Source organism: Hydra viridissima, unplaced genomic scaffold (genome assembly GCF_058129835.1).
Source record: "Hydra viridissima isolate aposymbiotic clone 2 unplaced genomic scaffold, HvirCarnegie_v1 scaffold_5, whole genome shotgun sequence".
NCBI lineage: Eukaryota > Metazoa > Cnidaria > Hydrozoa > Anthoathecata > Hydridae > Hydra > Hydra viridissima.
The window spans coordinates 13,151,721-13,175,849 of NW_028324304.1; the positions used below are offsets into that span (position 1 = coordinate 13,151,721).

Below are 24,129 nucleotides of genomic sequence, written 5' to 3' on the forward strand. Positions count from 1 at the left end.
ATTAACCAACATTATTTATTTTTTAGCTTTGTGTATTGAGAAATTTAAAAGAAAAATTCAGTCTTGTTTGTAAGGGCAGCCTATGTCTACATTTTAGACATCAATATTTTAATATCATTTTTTAACTGTATTTGTTTTTAAATTTTTGGAATAAGATACCGTGGTGTGAGGTGGTGTGACAGAGTCCTATGCTATAAGAAAGTCCTAATAGAACAAACGATAAATTTTGTATATTTTGTAAAATAAATATTTACTTATATCTTATCATTTTTAGATTATAACAAGATATAGTTTAAATAGCAAAATTATTTTCCTCAGTTATTTGTTTTACAATATACCAAATTTGTCATTTGTCACATTTTCTTACAGCATAGGAGTTTGTTAGATCACACCATTATCATCATCATCATCATCATCATCATCATCATCATCATCATCATCATCATCATCATCATCATCATCATCATCATCATCATCATTATCATCAACATCATCATCGTTATTATCATCAACATCAATTTTTGTTAAAAAAGAATTGACATTTTTTAACGAGTCTCGTTTTAAGTATTTTTCTTAACTTTATTGATTTCAAGTTTCTCGTTCACAAACCAAACTTCACAATGAAAATAGGGTGGTCTTAATGACCACAGTGTATTAAATGAGATTGCCAAACTATAACTTAAACAAATTTCAAGTATCGGCTTTCATTTCCAAAGCCAACAAGTTTACTGTGGTGACAGTTGACTCAACCTTTTTATAGCTTTGTATTACTTTATTTGTTTAGTTTTTTTTTTTTGTTTAACTAGCTTATTAACTAAGCCAAAGTTGTAGCTCTTGAAAATTGTATTTGCTGCTTAAAACATTAGAAGCAATAGAAAAGAGTATTTGTAGGTGTTTTTATTGAAATGTAAAATATCCACATTGGGCTATATAATGCCCAACGTTTCTAATTGTAAGGTATATTCGGGTATAAAGAGCACCTTAAGCGAAAATGGGAATTCTTTCAAAAATAATTATTCTGAACCCAAAGTTTTTGACTATAAACAATCTTTATGGGTCACTACTCACGATCCACTTTCATTTTTGGGTACAAGAAATATTTTCTTAAAAAACAGAGGTTTTTAAAAAACAGCAAAAGTGCTCATATTACCAAGAACTCTGGGTAATATTAGCACTTCAAATTAGTAGATGAAAAATGTTAAGTTACCCAAAAATAACAACCCGAAAGGATGCATTTAATAGAGTATCTGGAGTTAAATGACAAAGTAATCATTTTAATATCTAATAAAATAGCATTATGTCTTTCTAGACAATTTTTTGATTACTTGTTTAGTCACAAAATATTATGTTAATCATAACGTAATAACATAAAATGCTTGTTAACATAACACAAAATAAACATAATGTAATAACATAAGATTGTTTTATGACATTTAGTAAAATAAGTCTCTTTATTAACATGTAAATGCATCAAAGTCATGTTTTATTTGTAGCTGTAACACACAAAAACACTTTTCAGTTTATGCTTTCCAGAACATGTTTCGCAGTACCAACTCCTACAATGACTAAATTGGTTCCATGGCACTTCGCAGTGGGTATTTGACGTCCTAGGACGTCCAAAGACGAAAAAAATTTAGTCCCGGCTTCTGCGACCTAATTAGACGTCCATGGAGGTCCAATTTATTCGAATTTCGTCTTGATTTCTAAATTGGTCGTCTATTGACGTCCAAATAAAATTTTTTGAACATTTTCTAACACGTATCCGGTGTACCATTTTAATGAACATCGTTTTTTTTTTTTGTTACTGAGTTTAGCAGCGTGCTAGCAAGTGATAAATATTAACTAGATATCTAACAAGAATTTTTTCTAATTAACTTATTAACTAGATATATTTTAATCTACTAGATTGAAGTATAGTAGATATAATCTACTAGATTAAAATATACAAGATATTTTAATCTAGTAGCCCAGCAAGCACACAACGTTGAAACAACGTTGAAATAACGTTGATCAACTTCGATCAACGTTATTTCAACGTTGTTTCAACGTTGTGTGCTTGCTGGAGGTTAAAGTATATTTAGATTATCTACATGTTATAAAAAGAGCCTCCGTGTTTTTTTCCTCTTAAAAAAGTTTTTTTTTTTCAAGTTTCAGACAAATTAATGTAAAGTGTAATAAAAGTATTGATTTGTTAATTAGTTCCATTAAGTCCTTTTTTATTCTCAGGCTTCTTTAGTACTGTCGTTATAACTGAAAAAGGTCTACCAACCAAGACACTGTTTCCTTCTCATTGGGTTAATTTAGCCAAATGTATTGTTTATTTCCCACCCAAAAGTTACAAAACTCTTGGAGCATATATTGCTGAATGGGCTGTTCCGAAGCCAAGATGAAATTTGAGCTTATTAAATTTATTTTTGAAGCTGGGGCATTAGAGACATGAAACCAGATGCTTCAGTTTCAAACAGAGAATGAGTCAGAATATCAAGATTCTTTTTTTTTATTACTATTTATATAATCATTTTTCATGATAAAAAAAATTATAGTATATAAATAATTTTTTTGTATCAACTATTAAGAAAGTCAAAAAAAGTTCATGCACCGAGTCCAGAGCTAGACTTCATTTTTCATTCTAATATACTTATGATCAGTGGATTTTCTCATGAGCTGAGTGATAAATATTCAAATACAGATGATGAAGAAGAATTATTTTAAAAAACTCCAGATAAACTTTGCTTTCTTAGTGTTTATTTTAACTTTATTATTTTTTAGAATTAGAAAAATTGAAAGCAGCACAAACTCCAAGTGTGTTGCATGATTTTCTGCCTGATTTGGTTCAAAAAATGTTTCAACTTTAAAACTGATAAATTAAAAAGGAAACATTCAATTATAGGTGATGGTGGAGTTTCTATTAAAGAAATCACAAATAAGCGTGAGTACCTTTGTGTTTACTTGTATATATTTATCAAAATTATAATACAGATAATTTATGAAAACTGCTTCTTATTCATTTTTTTGTATTATGTTATTAGTAATATAAGCTTTTCGACTGTTTGATTTAATTTTAGTTTTAGAATTAAGAATTTATTGAATAAAAAAACTGATTAAATCATTTTTGACAAATGAATGTTTAAAAATGTTTAATAAAATTCTCAGCTTTTATTTTCAGAATTCCATTATGCTATTTTTATGGAATTGATTAGTCAGTTTGATGAAATTAAGGAAAGTCAAAAGAAAATCTTTGATTGTCTTGAATTTCTTGAAAATAATGAGACAAGACAAAGTGGATTTTATTTTCTCTAGATTACACAGATTAAACTGATTTACAGAACACTTGACATGTTAGAGAGGTTTGATGAGGAGGAAAATTGATTGCATTCCAATAAAGCAGCTAGGATTCAGAAGGTAGTTTTGTCAGTGTTATTTTTTTTTTAATGTCGAAAATTTATTTGAAAAGTAACTTTAATCAATAAAACTTTAAAGGTTATCACTATAAAGACAGCTTTTAACTAAAAAGAAAGTTTATGTTATTTTGATTTAAAAGCATTCCTACACTGATGTAGGCTACTATTGTCTTTCTTCAACTATAGATTTGCACCGGACTTTTTTTTAACTAAATTTTTATTTTCTCTAGATTACACAAATTAAAGGTGTTGGTGGTTCAATGCCACGTTGATGGTCATGAAAAAAGGGACATCGACATACGTAGATGATATTTTTGATAATAAGAATGTGAATACATGGAATACGTTAGAAAAATGTTTTCTAATGTATTCCATGTTAACCACAAAGGATTGATGGAAGTGGGGTACGAGTGCTCGGATCGGCGCGGAAAATTAATGTAGTCAAGTGGAAATTGGCAAAAGGAGGACGATTTTCTCCATTTGAGGGCAGTTCGTGAGTCACTTGTTGGTGTGCGGTTGGTTGCGCGTTGTTTGCAGCAATCCGTTTAAATAAAGCGGAAGGTAATTTATTTAACAAATGGGTGGGATGATGAGGTCCATGATATGGGTGTATGGTGTGTGCTAGAAGTAGCGTTGAAGAGGGCAGAAGAAAATAATCCTGCTCGTGGAGAATTGGAAGTGCGAAGTGATGAGGGTAAGGTATGGGTTGACGCTAGCTCTATGGCATTAGCAGCTCTTGTCCAAATCGGAGGAGTCACCGTTGAAGATGCAACATGGCTGCGTAAAAACAGATCTGAAGTTCACATAAGCAGGGCAGAGCTGGACGCCATACTACGTGGTGTTAACATGGCTTTGGCATGGAAGCTCAACAAACTCCAATTGTTCACAGACTTAGTAACGGTCTTTCACTGGCTTTCTGATGCTGCAACCGGAAAATTCAGACTAAGATCAAAAGCGTCAGCTGAACTGTATATAGGGCGAAGAGTAAACTTGTTCCGGAGTTGGTTGACGACTATAACTTGGTGGTCAACGTAAATCTAATATCTTCAAAGGACAACTTGACCGACTCATTAGCTAGAATACCTAGTCGGTAGATGAGTATGTTAAAACTTAATAACCTTGCTAATTGTTGCGGAATTGAGTTGATGGATAGAGAATCAATATTAGAAATACACAACCGGACTGGACACTTTGGAGTCAGAAGAACTTTGCAGTTTGATCGGATGAAGTTCCCGAATGCAACAAAGGAAGATGTAAAAAAAGTAGTTCGGGAGTGTGAACCATGCCAATCAATAGATCCAGCACCCGTTGCGTAGACGCACGGGAAGTTAGAAGTCAACAAAAATTGGAAAAGATTAGGCATGGGTATCACTCATAACAGAGGAGAAAGTTATTTGAGCTTGATTGGCTGTGGGCCTTCAAGATGTGCATTATGGCGTCAACTGCCACACTCGCAGGAAAGCATTGTTGTAATTCGACACTTGCAGTTCATATTTTGTGAAAGAGGGGTACCAAAAAAAATATTGACAGACAATTACACTGTATTTAGAAGTGAAGACTAGAAGATTTCTTTAAAACTGGGGGGTTTGTTTGAAGTTTAGAGTCTCTTACTGTCCTTCGGGGAATGGCATCTTTGAGAGAAACCAACGAACTGTCAAGAGAGTAGCGAAGCGATCAAATGTCCCCATATTGGAGGCTATTTACTGATTCAACGTCTCAATTGAAAAAGAGGGAGCGAGTCCGATGAGTAAATTGCACAACAATGCCGAAAGGGTTAAAGATTGGACGGAAAGGCTTAGTTTTCAATAAACTAACCTGTAACCTCACGAGTTGACAAGAATGTGTGGCACGGTGTGTAACGAAATGGCGTCCGGGCACTATTACTCGGGATGTATCGGAGCAAGTGGTCGAAGAGGACGGGATGCCGCGCCACATAAAGTACATCAGACCGGGAAGCGGAACACAGCAAACTCGAATAAATAAAATGGTTTGGAAATAGAGGTTGGCAATAATAGTGCAAGTTGTGGCAAAAATGTTGAAACCACGCCAGCAAGCAAGGACGCAAATCATCTGGAGACTGGCGACGAATTTTGGGAAACCGAAATGCCCCTGCGTAGGAGCAATTGAGAACGACGGATACCCTTTAGATATCCTGAAATTTGTTGCTCTTGATTGTGATCCCTAAGGATCAAGGAGGAGTGTAATTGAATAATGAGGAAACTACGTAAAGCGGATTTGTTTGCCGTAGTTTAATATGATTTTTAAAAGGATGAATTCCTGATTTACGGAATCCACTTTCAGCATTACTCACTGAAAAAACCTCGCCATAAGCAGTCCTAAAATGATTTCCAAATTCATTGTACAGCTGAGTTGTATCTCGATCTTAGTGATTGAAAAAATGAGATATCTAGAGGCTGCATTTTATGAGTATAATGGCTTGGAAGGCTTAATATAATCACATTATTTGTACGTGCTTTTAATATCACTTTTATATTTTTTTCATGGCTGTCATGACTATCTAATATTAGTAAAGTTGGTGTAATGCAATTTGATGGTTGTGCAAATTGTAAGAAGTGGTCAAACCAGATATTGAAAAGTTCTTTATTTATTCAACTTTTTTTTGTTGCAACACCAAGTGCTCCTTGTGGTGTTTGATCCATGAAAGATGGTTTCGAGTGTGCACGTGGAAAAATAATCATGGGAGGTACATATGCTCCAACAGCACTCACACAACATAATACTGTAATTGTTTTGCCTTTTTCAAGACTTGTTATTGCTCCTACTGATCTCTTTCCTTTTCTGTCTTGGTATTCCAAATAATTTTGCTGCGTACTTCTTCCTAATTTTAACACATCATCAACTGCTTTTTTCAGATTTTCCAAGGACCATTTAGCTCTTGGAGTTTTTTATTGATTATTTCTTGGCATCTAAATTAAATCAAAAAAGTGTTTTTGATTTTACATTGGTATCATCAATAAGTTGAAAAGGGTTTTTAATTTTTTTAATGGCGCATTTTAGAAAAACGGACTTAGAGGTGACAAGCTATGGAGTTCCTAGATAAAACTTTGGATTAAATGAGCGTCCTTGTTTTACGCGGAAATGGTATGATTTAGTAGATTGAACATAAAATGTTAAAATTATATAATTCCCACTTCAAATCCACATAGGCTTTGCAAAAAAGTTTTTTTCCTATAAGAAAATTAAAAAAAAAACTTTAACATCAAAATTAAACTACACAGATCTTTTCTTGTTTATCAAGAATATTTTAATAAATCAAATTATTTACTTGCATTTTAATTAGAAGAGCCGCTGATAACTGCATACCACTGTAAACTAAATTGACTTCTTTATGTAACAACTATGTAAAAAATTATTACAAAAACACTAAACTTCTGGAAATTCATTGAATGGAAAATAGAAAACTTCGCATATGCTCATATTACCCAGATGCTCAAAGTACCCCAATCTACCCTATATTACAATTATCAAATTATTTCGTTTTATTATCATTTATACGAAAATATAGGAAGATATTTGAAGAAAGTTATTGATTTAATTCATTTATCAATCAAATAACAATTTTTATGAAGCAAACTTCAAATTTAAAAAGTGTTTTTTGTCCCTTTAAAAAATGATCTACGTTTCAAATTATCTTTTGCTGAACCTGAGCTGAACTTCAACTGACGTCTATCTTCAATGGTTTAATTGTAAAATTTATTTTTCTACGCTGTATCCACTTTAAAATCTAATTGCAAAGTACATACGCAGTTGTCACAGTGGTATATATTGTACCATTCTCAATCTCTCAACTAGAAAAAAGTTGAAGGGTCTGCATTTAAAATTGTATAAAAAATTTCATCATATTTAAGTTTTCTTTTTGGACCGTTGGTGGGTATTCTACGTTTTTTATATATAAAGTGATATAAAGCATGTAAATATTTGAACCAGTCAGTCTGATAAATTTCAGTTCTGATAACTCTCACCGATTCTTGATCTTATTATTCTGATTATGCGAAATCATATTTAAAATAATTGCAATACGCCAAACTATTTTACTTTTATTTTATTTTAAGTATATTATTGATATAACTACCCAGCAAACATGTCAGCGTTGAATCAACGTTGAAAACCGGTCGCAAAAGATGTTGCGGAAACGTTGACAAAGTAATCGATTTTGCAAAGATATGTAACGCTGTTAAAGACACGTTGATTAAACGTTGTTGCGTAACGTTGAAAAAACGTTACTAAAAGACGTTACAAAAAGGTCGCAACTAAACGTTGAAAAAATGTTACTAAAATAGCGTTGCATAAACGTCGCAACATAACGTTGAAAAAACGTTACTAAAAAAGCGTTGCTTAAACGTTGTTAAAGCAGTCGATTTTGCAAGGATTTTTAACGTTGATAGTAAAACGTCGATTTAACGTTACTCAAAGACGTCGAATAAAGGTTGAAATATAACGTTGAATCAACGCTTATATATATATATATATATATATATATATATATATATATATATATATATATATATATTGAATTGGCAAATAAAACAAAATTGTATGTTGAACTTTACACTTGCAATATTTTCAAAATCGATTTTTAAAACAACAGTAATATAGAATGATAAATATAAAAAAAGCCTAAAATATACAATTCATAGATATATATAAAAATATAAATATTTTTTCAAAGATTTATAAGTGTGAGTGTCTGTATATACATTTATACAATATATAAAAATACAATTTACAGGATATCGTATCGATAGGCCAGGATATCATTGAGATACAGAATCAAATCAAAAAATAAAACTTTTATCATTAGTGGTCTGATAGCAAATGTAAAAAAAAAACGTTAATGAATTAGTATGATTATAAATAAATTTATAAAGTAAAAATAAATATATATATATAAATATAAATATATATAAATATAAATATATATATATATATATATATATATATATATATATATACATATATATATATATATATATATATATATATATATATATATATATATATATATATATATATAACAAACTTTTACTATCAATAAAACAATTTATAATACAATGAAAGATTAAATAAATAAACGTATATTTTAGAAAAAGCGCTTTACACAAGACACAAACAAAATCATATCATATCCTAAAATGTCATTAAAAAACTCTAAACTTCTGATTTCTGCTTTCTACAAAAATTTATTGGCGAATATTTCATAATTGATTTTACAGCTTCATAAATCCCTGCTTCATCTGGATATCTTTTTGAGACACTCTTTAAAATATAAAATTCAAACTTCTTGCTTAAATGCTATTACATAGTAAAAATCTGCATACTTAAAAAGTTTAAACAAAACATATTACCAACTAAAACACGATACAATTTTGTCTTTGAAAAAGCAAACTTTTGTTTGGTTTTGTTCGTAGAATTGGTTGCCCCTTCATGTTTAACAAACAGCGCAACTCGATTGTTAAAAGCCTAAAAAGTTAGTAATTATTTGAATCAATATTTACAATATTGTACAATACAACTTTCATGCTACAGGAAAGAAACATGTAATGATATGCTTAAAAAAGCGTATAATTATATTTAATATAATAAATATATTTCGCAAACACTTTTTAAATTATCCATTAAAAACCATTCCCATTTCGGCTTGGAAAGGTGTAGAAAATTTACCTACCGCTCAATAACATATTTTACATTATCTTTTAAGTTAACTCCACCAATTTTTGCTATTTGTGATACCTGCTTTCAAAAAAATCTTTAATCAATGTTTAAATAATTATATAATAAAAGGCAATCTTTTATAAAATCCCTTACATTTTTAAACAAATTAAAAAACATTGAAAGTTGAAAAAACAAAAAGTAATTATGTATAGAATGACAAATTATAATAAGTAAAATTAAATTATATTGTTTAATCAACTTTTTAGTTAATAATATAAATGAATTTACCATGACAACATAAAGAAAAATTCAAAAAATTCAAAAAATCAAACTAGCAATAGCAACAGGGCAACTAACCCATTTAGAAAAAATGACACTGTCATTTAATGTAGTATCTAGCTCAATAAGTTGTTCTATTGAACTCAATGCATTTATTTGCAGATCTTTGCATACAACTAAAGAAACATTTTGAAGATCCTTTACCATACTTTTAATTTCTAAAAGTTGTTTAAAAACCTTTTTCTGAAATTCTAAAAAAAAAATGCAATTTATTAAGCATGTATATACATTTTTTTTTTTAAATACATACAGTTCTTTTTTTTTTATTCTTTACCATATAAAAAACAAAGAAAAGACAAATCCAAAAAGAAACACAATTATTCACAAACATAATTACTCACATTCCTCTTCAGATTCCTCATTCCAAAGTCATGAAATTAAATCCTTCACATACTTCTTTATCTATTAGTAATTACTTAGTAAAATAAATATAAACAATAAATGTAAAAACTAAAATGTAGAATAAGTGTAAACAGATTACAATATATATCTAGGCAATAATAATAAAATAAACAGATTCAAAATATTACTTATCCCAAATTAGAAAGAAAAAAGTTTATTTGATGATGTAGTTCACTATTAATATAAAACATTAATAACAGTTTTTTTTATTCATATTTAACAATTAAAATAGCAATCAATACAGTAAAATTTAATGACCTCCAGTTACTTTAATTCTTTTAACTCTGAGCTTGTTTAAGGAATCATCAATTGGAAACTTATTATAGGCAGCTTTCATTGCATGAACACCAGTTGGCCAAAATAACCAACCATCTTTTACCCAACAAGATATAACAACTGCCTCTGTTTCGATCTAATTTTTAAAATAAATAGATATCTTTTTTTTTTATTTACATATATATATATATAGGGCTACCATATGAAATTTTGGAAAAATCAGGACATCATGTCTTTTTTAACCTGTCAAATCAGGACAAATAAAAATAAGCAGAAAGTCTAAATCAGGACAAAAGCTCGTCACACTAAAAGTGAAAATGACAAAAATACAACATCAAAAACCAGCTTTATTTTACATTTTTGTAATGACTACAAGAATTATTTCTTGGAGATTGGGATTTTTTTTTACTTTAAGTTAAAGTAAAAGTTTAACACTAAAAAACCCTCTGTCACGAAGTAGAAACTTCGTAAAAGTGGAAAGTACCAAACCAGCAAAAACAAAAGTAAAGTACTGCCTTATCATGTCTGCTACCACTGCCATTTCTGCCAGCACTGCCTAAAATTGCAAGAAAATAGTAAAAATTGAATGGAGAAGTTGGAGTTGCCAAGTCACTATTTTTCTCTTTGCTTTATTTTTTAGTTTTTGTCAAAATGATATTTTTTTCTTTTTTGTTATGGTTTTTTAAAATCAGGACATTTTGGCACCTGATCAGGACAGTCAGGACAGACCCTTCAAATCAGGACAGTCTTGATGAAAATCAGGACTATGGTAGCCCTATATATAAATATATATATATATTTATTAAAATGAATAAAAACACCTTTTTATGGAACTCTGAGTTTCATGCCTTTCGACAATCATCAGCCATTGTGTGCGTGTGTGTATATATATATATATATATATATATATATATATATATATATATATATATATATATGTAATGTATATATATAATTTACGTGTATATATACAAATAGCTGTCATGTTTTGAAAATGTTTGAAAAACTTTTCTACCACAGGATGTTTGCCCACTTAAATTCCTCCTCTAACCAAAGGTTTTTTAATGATTTATTACTCCAACAACTTATTTTAAAATGTCCAAAGTTTGCTACTGACTGAGCTGAAAATTATATTTGTATACATTTATGTGAAATTTTAAAAAAAGCATGTATATATTATACAGACAAACAAACACACAACATGTCTCTAAAATTTAGTCTATTAACATACTAAATTTAGTCTGACTTATTATATATTATTAGTTTTGATATTACTTTGTACATCTGAACATTATTAAAATGAGGTACTATTTCTAACTAAGAAATAACTTTTTTTAAAAAGTTGAGCATTTTATTAAAATAGTCAACTTAAAATAAAATAAAAATGTAGACAAAAATAACCTGAATAAATCGAATTTACCCTGAGATTTATGTATATTTTATACAATTTGACATAAAATCTAAAAGTTTTAAATTAGTCGCAATAAAAATAGGTTATAAAATAAATCTTTAAAATATTCTTTATACCATCTGCATGCATTCTGTTAAGTTTTCCTTGCCTTTCCATTACGGCAAATTATTTTTGTAATGGCGGCATCAATGAGACAAAAATTGTCAATGTGCTACTTCTTCAACGTTGCAAAAGCAACGTTTTATTAACGTTGGCAAAAAAACACTTTTTCAACGTTTTTTAATTACCACATTTTCAACGTTGGTATATGTAACGTTGAATAAACGTTGTTTTATAAATAACTTTAATACGTTGAAAAAGCAGCTAATGTGTAACGTTGATAAACCTTTAACTTTGCAACGTTTTTACTGTGATTATTTGCGTACTTTTATTCAACGTTGAATAAACGCGATTTTTTGAGAAGATAACATAGGTTGAAATTTAAACGCTTTTTCAACGTTGAAAATGTAACGTTTAAAAAGCGGTTTAGTTTTAACGTTGATAAAGCAAAAATTTTGAAACGTTTTAAAGTGGCTTTTTTGCGTAAAGTGATTCCACGTTGAATAAACGTTTTATTTTGAGAAGCTAAATTACGTTACAATTTCAACGCTTATTCAACGTTTCAATTTACCGCGATTTAGTATACAAAAACGGACATTGATTCAACGTTGAAAAGACGTTGTTTTTGTCACTGTAACGCTTTTTCTACGCTGCGACCGGTTTTCAACGTTGATTCAACGCTGACATGTTTGCTGGGTACTGAGAAAAACCACTGATACCTCCAGGATATAAAGTTGCTGAAAATTTCTTATCAAATGTATAAATTCTTTTTTAAAAAAGCTACTCTCCCCATTCTCCCCATTCCGATAAAATGATCACTGATAAACGAGTCGCTCATTGAGCTAAATTGATTCTACTTTTTAACTTCGAGTCCAGGCTTCGGTATTTTAAGTTAGAGTTCTGGCTTGGTGATATTACCATGTTTTAGACATTTGAATTAAATTTGCACCATAATACAAAATGGTTGTACAAAAGAACTTACACTTTCTTTGCGTTTTTATTTCAGAGTCTCAGCCTAAAAGTGGAATGCAGCCTCTTATTTTGAGCTATGTGAATATACATCAAAAAAATGATAAACACAAACATACCTAAAACTTACTGTGCCTTTGTCTTACATGTTCTCGTCTTCAATATTTTACCCGTTCATAAGAGTTGATAAATAACGAAACGTCGGACGTGTTTCTTAATGTGTAGCGTCCTGATGATCATAGATACGTTGCTTACAACTGTCATTTTTCTCCGTGATTTATAATTGCACGAAGTTTATAACTGAGTGGGGCGGGAGCATTAAAATCTGCATTAGTAAAAAGATTCGAAGTTATCTTCAATAGTTGTAACAGCTACATTAGGATTCATGCTCGGCCCAGGGATAAACTTCTTTTAAAGGACATTGACATTTTTACTGGTCAATGGAACATAAGAGACGTAAACGTTGTTGAGGTTTTTATGGGGTTTTTTTATTCATCATTATGGAACTTTCAACTTTATCAATGATTTATGACATGATTTATCAAAAAAATTTTATAATAAAGTCGCAAAACTTGCGAATGAAAGCAACAGATAAAACACTACACAGTCCTACTTCAATATTATTGTTGAAGATGAAGAGAGAGTATCAAATATGGGATTTTCATGATGCAGCTATATTTTCGTAAGAAAATTAAACTTTCATTGTCCTGTTCAATTACATAACAAGTCGTATTATAAAAATATTATCTTTCAATTTGGTGTCAGCGTGGCTGTTTTTTTTTTTTTACGTTTTTAACATTATTTTTCACTAATTTCATTTAACATGCAGTTAACTTTATCAATATTAGATTTTATGCATCTCTCTCTTTTTTTGAAACGAATACTTGTGTTTTCGATGCATGCAGTTTCTGATCATTCATTTTGATAGTCGTTATGTGGAGGCCGCCAACAACAAGATGTTTATGCTGTTATTTGGTTGATTTAGGGGAGCTATGTGCGGTTAAGGCGAGTTTTATTACTTTGAGTTTTATAACTACGTATATTGGGTTATCTTTCGGCATTTTAGTTTTTCCAATAAAGCTAGTTTATCTCCCATTAAGGTACGAAAATATGGTGTTTGTAAAACGTAATGGTTAGGTCAGGTCAGAAGAGATTATCAGAGTAATGCTCAGCTATAAAAGGAATGAGGATTTTGATACATTTTTCTAGATAAACGTATTTTGATGAGACCCACTTGGAGAAAAGTAAGCTTTGAAAATTACCCTGTTGGAAAATGCCACCCAGACGAGCAAATGGAAACTTTGAAGCTTTGAGCTTTTTCTACTTTGAAATGGCCGAAAGTAAATTTTTGCGCGGTTAAGAATTTCATAGTAAAACTTGTAAATTCTCTTTTTTCGTGCGATCTATTTTGAGGACATTTTCGAATACGTTTAAAAATATATAGACATATTAAACCATGCTTTTGCTAAGAGTTAAATTTGTCGCCAATAAATTAAGTAAATCTAAATTCCGCATGTCCCCCACCTCCCTCCTCTTTATTTAGATCATTCTTGTTGGTTTATTATTTTATTTATTTATTTTTAATTAGTTTAATTTGTTAGTTAATTTAAAATTTGTATATGAGTTATTTAAGTAAAACGTTTTGCAATCATAAAGTAAAACGAACTTCACGACATATTACAATCAAAAAAAGGCAATAGCAGTTAGAAAACGACAATAAAGTATCTACTTCAATCTCTCGTATACCGAGTTTATAAATCATTTGTCGATTTCTATAGCTTTTTATAAGTAAAAAAGATATTTTAGGTTTTCAGAGTTATTTACAACATTGATTAGCATTACAAAGTTGCTTAAAACTGTTTTGAAAATCCTCAATGAAATCTCGTTTTTTATTTGTTTAAACATAGATTTCATGTCGTTTAACGAACGAGTATTTTGCGCGACATCTTTGCGTATTGGCAAGAGATCAAAGTAACAAACGAATATGAGTAAAGAACATACCACTTAACAAAAAAAAATGGAGGTAAATGCTCTCGTCAATCATTTGCTTGTAATCTTTGTTAATCACAGTTCTACGCGAAGAATTAGTGATTTATAAATTTATTTTTAAGATTTACAAACTCCTTTGGAACATTTACAAACCTAGATTTACACATGCTTGTTACAACCATGGATGAGGTGTACGCTGTGTAAAGTGAGTTACACTTGAATTAAAGAGATTTACGGTGCTTATCTTGCACTTAAATAGAACCGACTCTTGGCTGCGCTTTACCTTCATATCAGGTATGAACCTAAACAAAACAAGAACTGTTTTGTAACACAAAAGTTTGATTCTTTGAAGTGGGCTCGTTCATTACTTATTGTCGACCTGATGTCATGAATTTAAAAATGAAAGTTAAAAGAGCATTTTTGATTTACTTGTTCGTAATTATTTTATTGAGTATCAAGAAATATCAATGTAATATATATTTCCCAGAACTTTATGAAGACGCTTTGTATAAACCAAAGAACTTGGGCCCAAGTCCAATGACATACCAAACCGTTTCTAGTAGTAATACTACCATGGTCCAGTGGGTGTTCATTAACAACGAGTTGTTCGCGGATGCAAAATTTGCAGAAGACAGTGGTCCTAGTAACTGCATACTTGCCAGAATAAACTTGACTGGATTAACTGCTGACGTATGTAAAACTATTCACAACGTCATGCTGGTAAGAGACTACACTTATTTGATATCAGTCCAATGTCAAGTTAAAAACAGAGCGGTACTCATAAAGCTTTCAAGCTACTGTATGAGCGAGGATAGCTATTCTGGTGATTGGGAAGTTGTATACACTGCTTTTGATAACAAACGAGAGCTACATTTAAATTTGATTGGTAATAAATCGGCGTCAATAATAGTATGGTTAAGAAAATCACAATTTTATTCGATAATAAACGTTCAAAACTGGCCCGACTCTAAAGTGCAACTCGAAAGTAATTTAGTGATTGGTGAATTGCAAAGTGAAATTAAGATAATTGATGTTGCAGGATCACATGAGTCACTATACGTATTTTCCGACACTTGTTTATATTCTTGCTCTTTAACTGCGTGTCGCGAACTAGAGGTTGTCGCCGACAGTTGTGTTTTAACGCCGAATAACGAGACTGTATCTGGGCTAATGCAAACTGCAAATGATGGCGAGAGAATAATTCTCCTCGATAAGTTTATACCTCTTTCTTTAGAATCCCACTCTTTTAGATGCTTTTTTGCTATATATTGTGCGGGTCGCTTAACCCACCATATGTATAAATGTGGTGGTTTTATAATACAAGATATTGTTATGACATTTAACATGGTTACCAGTTCTCTATCTCAGCATTTTCCATGCAGCATTTCCCAGGAAGCTAGCTTGATAGGATGTCTTATTTTGGGTAAGAAAACGTAAGATTAAAATTTCTATAAGCTCTGAAAATTCCCTATATACTTAATTTTTTTTTCAAAGTTATTTAAGCATAATGTACTAAATGTTAATTTTTTTTTTCAACTATCTTTACAAAGTAGAAATACAGAATACCATAATTGATCTTTGGATAGAAAAAAGTAGATCTTTCCCAGCATTTTTTTTTTTCAACTTTTTAATTTTTTGTTTATTTGACTGCATATTTTTTATTAAATGGCCTTATATAAAAACTTTTCTTTTCATAAGAAACGATGACCATAGTTAAAGGATCATCAGTAAGGGTTGGGGAGAGTGGAACTGAAATAAGCAGCGAGCTTAAAACAGGCAACATGTTCGTAAAAGACATTTTGTATTCCTTCCACCTTCTTTTGAACAACTTTTTTTAAACAAAGGTGAAAAAAGAAGGGGATGAGAGAGAAGGGTTGGGGTTGAGGAGTGGGGAAAAGGGGAGGTGAAGTTAAGACTTTAGACCTAGTTTCCCCTGTGGCACCGCCCATTTAAAATTTAAATCAAAAATATTTTCTGCCTCATTAAAGTCTGTTTTACGTAATATCTAAAATACAATATTTTTACACAGAATTTTTTAATCAAACACTTTTACCACTGTTCATGTTTGAGTTAAGACTAAAATGAACTTAAATAACCTATAAATGCTTACAAATGTTTTGAAAAATCTCATAATCTTCCGAGAGATTTATTGACATTTACAGAAAATTTAGCAGGACTATTAAGTTTTCAAGTTTTTAACAGTATAGTTTTATACAAACAAATTCAACCCGCATGAATATATATTGCCAAATACATGCCCGTGGGTTTTTTAACATAAAACTATTCTAGCATGTTTGCTAAACATTTATTAAATAGTTTTTTAAATTACTTTTATTTTAAATTACATTGAAAACCATAAGGCTGAAAAATACTTAAAATCTCAAAAAGTTAAAGAACTTGGTGCTTTTGGTTCCGCTCTCGCCAGTTTACCAAGTTTTTAAGTAACAAAAGTTTGTACGTAATGTAAATGTTAATTTTGACAATTTATCTTAGGAGAACCACGCATATTTGATATTAGTGACCGTAAGTCTGCATACCCTATATCAGCTTTTACTGTGTCTGCTTGGAGATTAGGAGTTGCAATCAATCGATTTGGATTTGCTTCTTCAGATATCTTTTTTTTTGAGATTGTACCAAGCTTAACTGCAGATCCAAGAGGATTTATATTTAACGTTCGTGCCGAACTACAGCCGGCTTTAATAGCTTCAAGGTAAATATATATACTCTATCTAATTTTCATTTGCTTCAAGGTAAATATATATACTCTATCTAATTTTCATTTGCTTCATTAACTCCTGAAAAGATATTTTTTTATTTTACTTCCACTTATTAAGGTTATTGTACCCTTCACTTGCGACAAGCATCACACCTGCTGAATCATTCATACTTGTAAATCATAGAACTCGAGATATATGGCTTTTTTCGCACGGTGGTAGATTATTCTTTCGTGACGGAAGCAAGGAAAATGCTCTTAGTATTGATTTTGAGTATGCCGAAACGTACTCTTTTTTTATAGCTGATACGTTTTCATCGGCCGGTATCAATCACAATTTTGAACATCCTTTTGCATTTTACTCTCCGGACGGCAAAAGTTTTGCATATTTGTCATATTATCGGTCACCGTACGGTGCGTTCTCAGCATCAGCAATCACTGTGACTAATGCTACCGTTGCCAACTTGCGATCTATTGTTAGTATCAGTGATAAAGTTTTCATAATTCAAGCTGGAATAAATCATGGGAATGATTTGTTACTTGCAATTCAAAAACTATCAAATAATTATTTAACAATCCAAATCTTTAAAATCAGCGATATGGCCCAAATATCTTACAACATGAGTGGTATAATGGCCCAAGCAGAAGTTAAAGGCGGCTGGTCTTGGGATGAATTTGATGCTACAGAGAGTACTAGAATTTGGGTGATTTACTTTTCAAGTAGCGACAAGTTTATAATGGCGTCGCACAATAACACAGCATTAACAACATCTTTACTCGAATACAAGATAAAGAGCGATTACACCATTGAGTTTCAGAGAAGTGGTGTTATCTCCAATTGCTTAGCAGTAACAAACAATAACGATTATTTGCGATTGCAAATTGTTATACTTTGTGCAGAAACGTTATTATCGAATCTTATCAACCAAACTTACCATATAAAGTTTGTCTCCACAAACACGATGCAAACCACGTGCATTCAAAGTATTGACCATAGGTTTGGAAGTTTGCTGTCAAAATATGACGATTTGTTTGTAACAAACATCCCCATTTTAGATTTTAATGAAGTTGCCCAGAGACTTGCAATTAGTTTTGAAAAAACAGTCCTTATGTACGCAACCGATACTTGTCCATTCCGATTACTTTATAGGTTTGATCACACTGACTTGATAGCAGGAATTGGAATGATACACACCGGGCAGGACAATAAACCTTTCGGAATAACGTTTGTTACATATCTACAAAAGGTAGATTTGATTGGGGACTGTATTAATGGTTATGGAGTTGACACGGTTTTGCCACGAAATTACTTTTGCTCTCGATGCACACCAGGTCATGTAGGACTTGGATGTCGAACATGTCCGGCTGGATTTTATTGCAGTGATTACAGCCAGCTTCAACCAAGTGGAGCATGCCCAGAAGGGTTCTACTGTTTAGAGGGAACATCTACTTCGAATCCTATGGCTGATGTACTTGATAAGACTGCAACACCGCCACACTTATGCCCTGCGGGAGCCTACTGTCCTGCTGGAACCGCTCAGAGATTCGCAAACGATGAATCAGCAAACGCTCCTCAATCATGCCTCTCAGGGTTTTTTTGCCCGTTAGGTTCTGTAAAACCAACGCAAGAAAAATGCCCAGATAATTCTAGCACGAAGGTTGGAGCGAAAGTTCTAGAGGACTGCTACTGTAAACCAAACTTTTATGGATCTCCACAAACTCGCTGTATGCCTTGTTTAACTAATGCTGTATGCCCAGGCGGAAATCCAAACGTAACTAATTCTTCATTATTTGTTCCAAACGGTTACTGGCCAGACACGCTAAGTGATCTTCGAATGCTTGTCAAATGTTACTCAACAATGTCACGCTTTACACCTTGCAATGGTTCGATTTGTAAACTTCAGTGCGAAAATAGAACTTATGCTGATCAAGAAATTAAATGCAAAGGAATTTGCTTAAATCCCTGCGAAGAGGGTCATACAGGAAGACTTTGCTCAGCCTGCAAGAATGGTTATTATCGTAAATCTCCGTTCCATTGCGCACCTTGTGCGATGGGATTACGCCAAGCTGTGTGTGTTGTAGCTGCTTTATTAGCTTCCTTATTTATACTAACAATATACTTTATACGTAAGCATTTGGGAACAAAAGAGTTGCCAAAAAAAGTTCTTTTATCAGATCAACAGCTTTTAGAAATTCTTATAACAGTTCTTCTAGTTTTGCTAGGAATTTCTTCAACGGCGTCGGTACTCTTTATGGTATTTATAGTAGTCATTGTTTACATGCAGCAATTGCGTTCACCTGCATACGCTACTATGACATTCATTTTCTACATACAAACCTTGCAAGTTTTAATGCAAGGAAACTTTGTTTGGCCGAATTTCATGCGTTACTTATTGCAATTTTTAGAAGTTATGTATGCGCCTGTTCCAGGATTAGCTTGTTTACCAAACTTTTACACCGGAGGCAACCTCGGATGGGAGGGTGCTTTTTTATTGATATTTAGTTTACCGGTTATTCTGGGATTTGTTGTTGGGATGTACATGTTTATTACTGGAACAGTTCAAAAGCGACCGGTATGGAGAAGAGCGTTCATGTCATATTGTTTGTTTATTTCAGTTCTATTTTTCCCGCTTAGCAATATGAGTTTAGGAACATTGAGTTGTAGCCAAGATCCAATAGTTGGAAAATACTACATGTCTTCACAACCATGGAAGGAGTGCCGATTGGACTCAGTTATTCAAATTTGTGGCATTTTGGGAGCAGTATTTTATTTTGTCGGGATTCCATTTACTTTACATTACTGGTATTTTAAGAGAGTGTTCCCAGACGACATTGTTGAAGAGATAGGTCAAATGTTTTTACCGGCAGGTATTAATGGCCATGAAACATTTGTAGTATTTTTAACAATAAGATGGATGGTGATGAGCATAATATTATCTTTTGTTCCATTTTCATGGGGAATGCAGCGCTCTTTAATACTCGCGCTTTTAATGACAAATATCATCTTTGTAATATACTTGCACCCTTATGAGAAATATAGGCCTCGAGAGCCACAGAATCTCACTGAGAATGAGCGTAAATGGTTTGAGCGTTTGTGTAAAACTATGTCTGGAAGCTTTCTCGACGCTACAACGTTAGTGGCTATAATATTATCGTACACGGCGTTGGATAACCGAGACAACTGGTCAATTTTACAAATAAAATCTTTTGGAATAGGAGTTGCAAATTTGTTTATCATATTGTACTTTATTTTCTTCATATTATTGGAAGATCGCTTAACTTTATTTCCAAAAGCAGCCAAAATTTTATCTAAAATTGAGAGATTTTGTTGCTGCTGCTGTTCCTTGAGGTCGTATGAGTTCGTAAACAACAGATCAACAGATACGGATATTTCAATGGATGTAGAAGAAGCAAAAACGGATATAAGTTTGGATGAAAAAAATGACTTAGAGGAAAAAACAGAAGAAAACATTAAAAAGTCTCTGCACTCAGTTGGAGATTAAATGTTTTATGATAAAAATTAAAGAGAAATATTTTTATAGAAGTCCGCCTTCAAAATACGATTTAACTTTTTTTGAATTAAAAAACGAATGAATGAAATAAAAAATGAATCATCATTGATGAAGTCATATATTGAATTATGGTGATGACAGTCGAAAGTTTTATATATTAATACACATGGTTTTATATATGTAATTAATTGAAAATAAATAACAAATTTTAAATTAATTCAAATTATTCTCGAAAATTTTATTTCAAAAGAATAATAATGGGCTTTAAGCTAAATCTCGTATGGTCATTCACCTCATCTTAATGAAGACACCTTCAATTAAAATCATCTCCTCTTATATAACCTATTTGGTGCTTACTTTCTTTTTTTGGATCTCTTTCCTTCACCTAAAATAAAGAAACATTAATATGGCATCTTGTTATATAATTTACAATTTCAAAAATTTGTATCAAGTCAAAAAAAAGGGAAAAAAATATTATTGACTAAAGATTATTAATGATCTTTTATAATTAATTATTTTTTAAATATATTGTAAAAATATTCCAAAAAAGAATATGAAGAAAACATTTTTCTGTCTTTTGCTTTGAAAAATTGTATGTATGCATGTATGTATGTATGTATGTATGTATGTATGTATGTATGTATGTATGTATGTATGTATGTATGTATGTATGTATGTATGTATGTATGTATGTATGTATGTATGTATGTACGTACGTACGTACGTACGTACATACGTACATACATATATATGTATGTACGTACATATGTAGGTACATACATACATACATACATGTGTATATACATGCATACATACATACATACATACATACATACATACATACATACATACATACATACATACATACATACATACATACATACATACATACATACATACATACATGCTATGAAATAGAGAGCTTCAAAAAGTAATTAGTTTTTTAAGAATAAAAAGAAATATTCTATAAAAAAATTCAAGAGAACAAACAACAACATTTTCACTAGTAGAATATGTAATTAAATCCTTGCCTTTCTTTGGTGGCCCTTTTCCTCTGAGTTTTCTTTTATAAGCCATCTCTTCATTAAAATCCTGAAAAATTTAAAAACTTTAATAAAAAAAAAAGCAGAAAAAATAATTTGCAATAATAAAGCAAACAAGTGAGTTAAGAAAAACTTTACAAAAGCATTTTTTAAGCACATTAAGATTTTTAAAACAATTTTAAAAATTACCATATGTTCATCATGATAAATCCCAAGATATCGAAGTTTTCTCAACAATGAATTGTAACTTTTCATAGGAGGATAATAGTTGCTGTACATCACACTCAACGGTTGAGATTTAAAATAATCTATAACCTTTTGAGACCTTCAAAGAAATAGCTTTTACACCTTAAAAGATATTTAAAGAATATAAAAATTAAAAAATAAGAACCAAAAAAATTAACTAGAAAACTAATTAAAAACTAATCAAATACACACCAAAATGCTTATATTTGGTTATTATAAAACAATCACATCCCTTTTAAATACTTGTACTACACCATTTAAAAAGGGATATATATAAAAGGACAAATAACGGTGTCAGCTTGTGTTGCAATTTACAGATAAGTTACTTTTATTTTCACAGAGAAGTTTTATAATAAGTTATAATGTAAGTTGAACATTAACATTGAAAAGTTAAAATTTTCTCTATAACTAAAAAAAAAAATTTATATATATAACAATAATATACACTAAACCAACTGAACAAATGCAGTTATTTTTGTAAAACCACTGTAGAAATGTTCTTTTTTTTTTTTCCAATATATATTACAATTTAATGTAAACATTAAATTTCACATAAATATGTCTTTTTAACAAATTCATTATTATATGTATAGTGTTAATATATGTTTTATAATGCCAGTTAATACTATGCATGCAAACCAAAATGAAACTTATTTTCTCTTATTTTTTCATTTGGATCCATGTAAAAAAATAGTGCAAAAATTTGGTCCACTTGCAAAATATTTTGAGTTCATAGCTATCTTGTTTTTTACAGATTGTAATAATTAAAATTACATAAATATTTTACTTTTAAAATTAAATTAAATAATATTTTAAAATGGCAGTGCAAGAAGAAATTGATAAGAAATAAACAAGAAGTGTAGTTCATTAATTATTTATTGAAAACTACTGGAACCAAATTAGCATCGAAGGGTTATGAGCTGACTCCTTTACCATCTTTTTTAAAAAATTACATTTAATTAAGCCAGAAAAAAATACCAGTGAATTTTTTTCATTCTAGAAGTAGGTATATTTTTCTATCAGTTAGCAGAATGATGTCAAAAAAAATTAGACTTCAAAGCAAAAACAGAAAATTTGAAAAACAGCAAAAAAAAAAGAAATGGCAGGAATTTGTAACTAAAATGATGACCTCTTTCTCAATTAAAGTAAACTATAAAAAACTAAATTATAAAAACTTAACTCATATTTACATTTTAACTCCTTTTGTAAATCACATGGAGAGTGATAAAATTTATCAATTAATTAATCTTCAATTTATTTTACTCAAATCAATTAACCCCAATATGGCTTGAGTCAGCTTCTTGCTGAGTTTTTTCTTGTTATTCACTAGAACAGGAAATTACTTTCTAATCTTGCAGAAAAAGAAAAAGTAAAGTCTTTAACAGCTTTAGTCTCAGAATTTGGGCTTGTTAATCTTCTTAAAGAACCAAATTTAGAATTATATATATGGTTTATGATTGCCTTCAGGACTAGCATCTTATAACACAAATGTTAAAAATATCTTTTAATACCACAGCCAGAAAACAGACAGAAAAAAATGAGCAACAACATGTTAAAAAACTTTTTTTGGAATAAATTAACTTAATGTTAATTGTCATCACCAAAATTTTGAAATATTACAGTATATATATTTATATATATATTAAAATATACCAGTATTCCACTTCACGTAGTGTTAAACCATCAGGTCTAGTTATTTCACTCTGAAAAAGCTTTAGAAGAACTAAATTTACTTTATGAGTATAATATTTACAACTTAATATTTAAACATACCTTTCTGAAACAGGCCTTGGCAAATTTCCAAATATCTTAGCGCTTAGGATAGCCATTCTTCTAGCATATGCACTCATATCAATAAAGTTCTTCTGTGAAGTTATACAAGTGTTATAACGCACTTCTGGTCATTTTAATAAGGATGTTTGGCGCTATATGAGACTAAAGTTCGCTCCAGTAACTCTTTATCCCAAACATTTTCTTTTAACATTATGTTCAAATCATAGAAATAAACTTTAAGCTCTATCTTCACTTACGCCATAAATGTCCTCACATTTATTGC

At 30.7% G+C, this 24,129-nt stretch overlaps 3 protein-coding genes and 2 pseudogenes across 8 annotated transcripts; 2 read left to right on the forward strand and 3 right to left on the reverse strand.

Moving 5' to 3' along the window:
- The first annotated feature begins 933 nt into the window (after window positions 1-933).
- Window positions 934-3,300, forward strand: LOC149888791 (uncharacterized; annotated as a pseudogene).
- Window positions 3,301-5,589: 2,289 nt separating this feature from the next.
- LOC145202532 (uncharacterized) lies at window positions 5,590-6,304 on the reverse strand (annotated as a pseudogene).
- Window positions 6,305-8,166: 1,862 nt separating this feature from the next.
- LOC149888792 (uncharacterized) lies at window positions 8,167-11,882 on the reverse strand. 6 transcript variants are annotated; one of them, XM_090087914.1, is made up of 8 exons: window positions 11,619-11,882; window positions 10,607-10,647; window positions 10,335-10,396; window positions 10,074-10,227; window positions 9,432-9,604; window positions 9,088-9,155; window positions 8,768-8,882; window positions 8,167-8,193 (listed from the first exon to the last, which is right to left on the reverse strand). In XM_090087914.1, exons 4-7 carry the CDS (start codon window positions 10,150-10,152, stop codon window positions 8,771-8,773), a joined length of 432 nt encoding a protein of 143 aa, XP_089944040.1. In that variant the 5' UTR covers window positions 10,153-10,227; window positions 10,335-10,396; window positions 10,607-10,647; window positions 11,619-11,882; the 3' UTR covers window positions 8,167-8,193; window positions 8,768-8,770. The 6 variants fall into 6 exon arrangements, with proteins under 6 accessions (XP_089944040.1, XP_089944038.1, XP_089944037.1 ...); XM_090087912.1 differs by lacking the exon at window positions 10,335-10,396 and having other exon boundaries at window positions 9,088-9,152; XM_090087911.1 differs by lacking the exon at window positions 10,335-10,396.
- A 2,681-nt stretch (window positions 11,883-14,563) lies between these two features.
- LOC145189164 (uncharacterized) lies at window positions 14,564-21,007 on the forward strand. The gene is made up of 3 exons (XM_080065738.2): window positions 14,564-15,982; window positions 17,053-17,269; window positions 17,394-21,007. The coding sequence occupies exons 1-3, from the start codon at window positions 14,947-14,949 to the stop codon at window positions 20,773-20,775; spliced, it is 4,635 nt and encodes a 1,544-aa protein (XP_079921864.2). The 5' UTR covers window positions 14,564-14,946; the 3' UTR covers window positions 20,776-21,007.
- LOC145189198 (small ribosomal subunit protein mS33-like) lies at window positions 20,991-24,051 on the reverse strand. The gene is made up of 4 exons (XM_090087834.1): window positions 23,847-24,051; window positions 22,017-22,152; window positions 21,816-21,876; window positions 20,991-21,169 (listed from the first exon to the last, which is right to left on the reverse strand). The coding sequence occupies exons 1-4, from the start codon at window positions 23,921-23,923 to the stop codon at window positions 21,138-21,140; spliced, it is 306 nt and encodes a 101-aa protein (XP_089943960.1). The 5' UTR covers window positions 23,924-24,051; the 3' UTR covers window positions 20,991-21,137.
- Between the last annotated feature and the right edge of the window lie 78 nt (window positions 24,052-24,129).

Excerpts from the sequence above, each read along its gene's own strand:
- LOC145189198 (XM_090087834.1), bottom strand. The coding sequence starts at position 23,923 with ATGAGTGCATATGCTAGAAGAATGGCTATCCTAAGCGCTAAGATATTT. Across the intron at positions 22,153-23,846 it reads CCAAGGCCTGTTTCAGAAAG|GTCTCAAAAGGTTATAGATT; the intron begins GTATGTTTAAAT and ends ATTTCTTTGAAG. Across the intron at positions 21,170-21,815 it reads AAAAGGGCCACCAAAGAAAG|GTGAAGGAAAGAGATCCAAA; the intron begins GCAAGGATTTAA and ends TCTTTATTTTAG.
- LOC145189164 (XM_080065738.2), top strand. The coding sequence starts at position 14,947 with ATGAATTTAAAAATGAAAGTTAAAAGAGCATTTTTGATTTACTTGTTC. Across the intron at positions 15,983-17,052 it reads GATAGGATGTCTTATTTTGG|GAGAACCACGCATATTTGAT; the intron begins GTAAGAAAACGT and ends AATTTATCTTAG. Across the intron at positions 17,270-17,393 it reads CCGGCTTTAATAGCTTCAAG|GTTATTGTACCCTTCACTTG; the intron begins GTAAATATATAT and ends CCACTTATTAAG.
- LOC149888792 (XM_090087911.1), bottom strand. The coding sequence starts at position 11,658 with ATGGAAAGGCAAGGAAAACTTAACAGAATGCATGCAGATG. Across the intron at positions 10,648-11,618 it reads TAACAGAATGCATGCAGATG|GCAGTGCTGGCAGAAATGGC; the intron begins GTATAAAGAATA and ends TTGCAATTTTAG. Across the intron at positions 9,156-9,431 it reads GTGTCATTTTTTCTAAATGG|CAGGTATCACAAATAGCAAA; the intron begins GTTAGTTGCCCT and ends TTTTTTTGAAAG.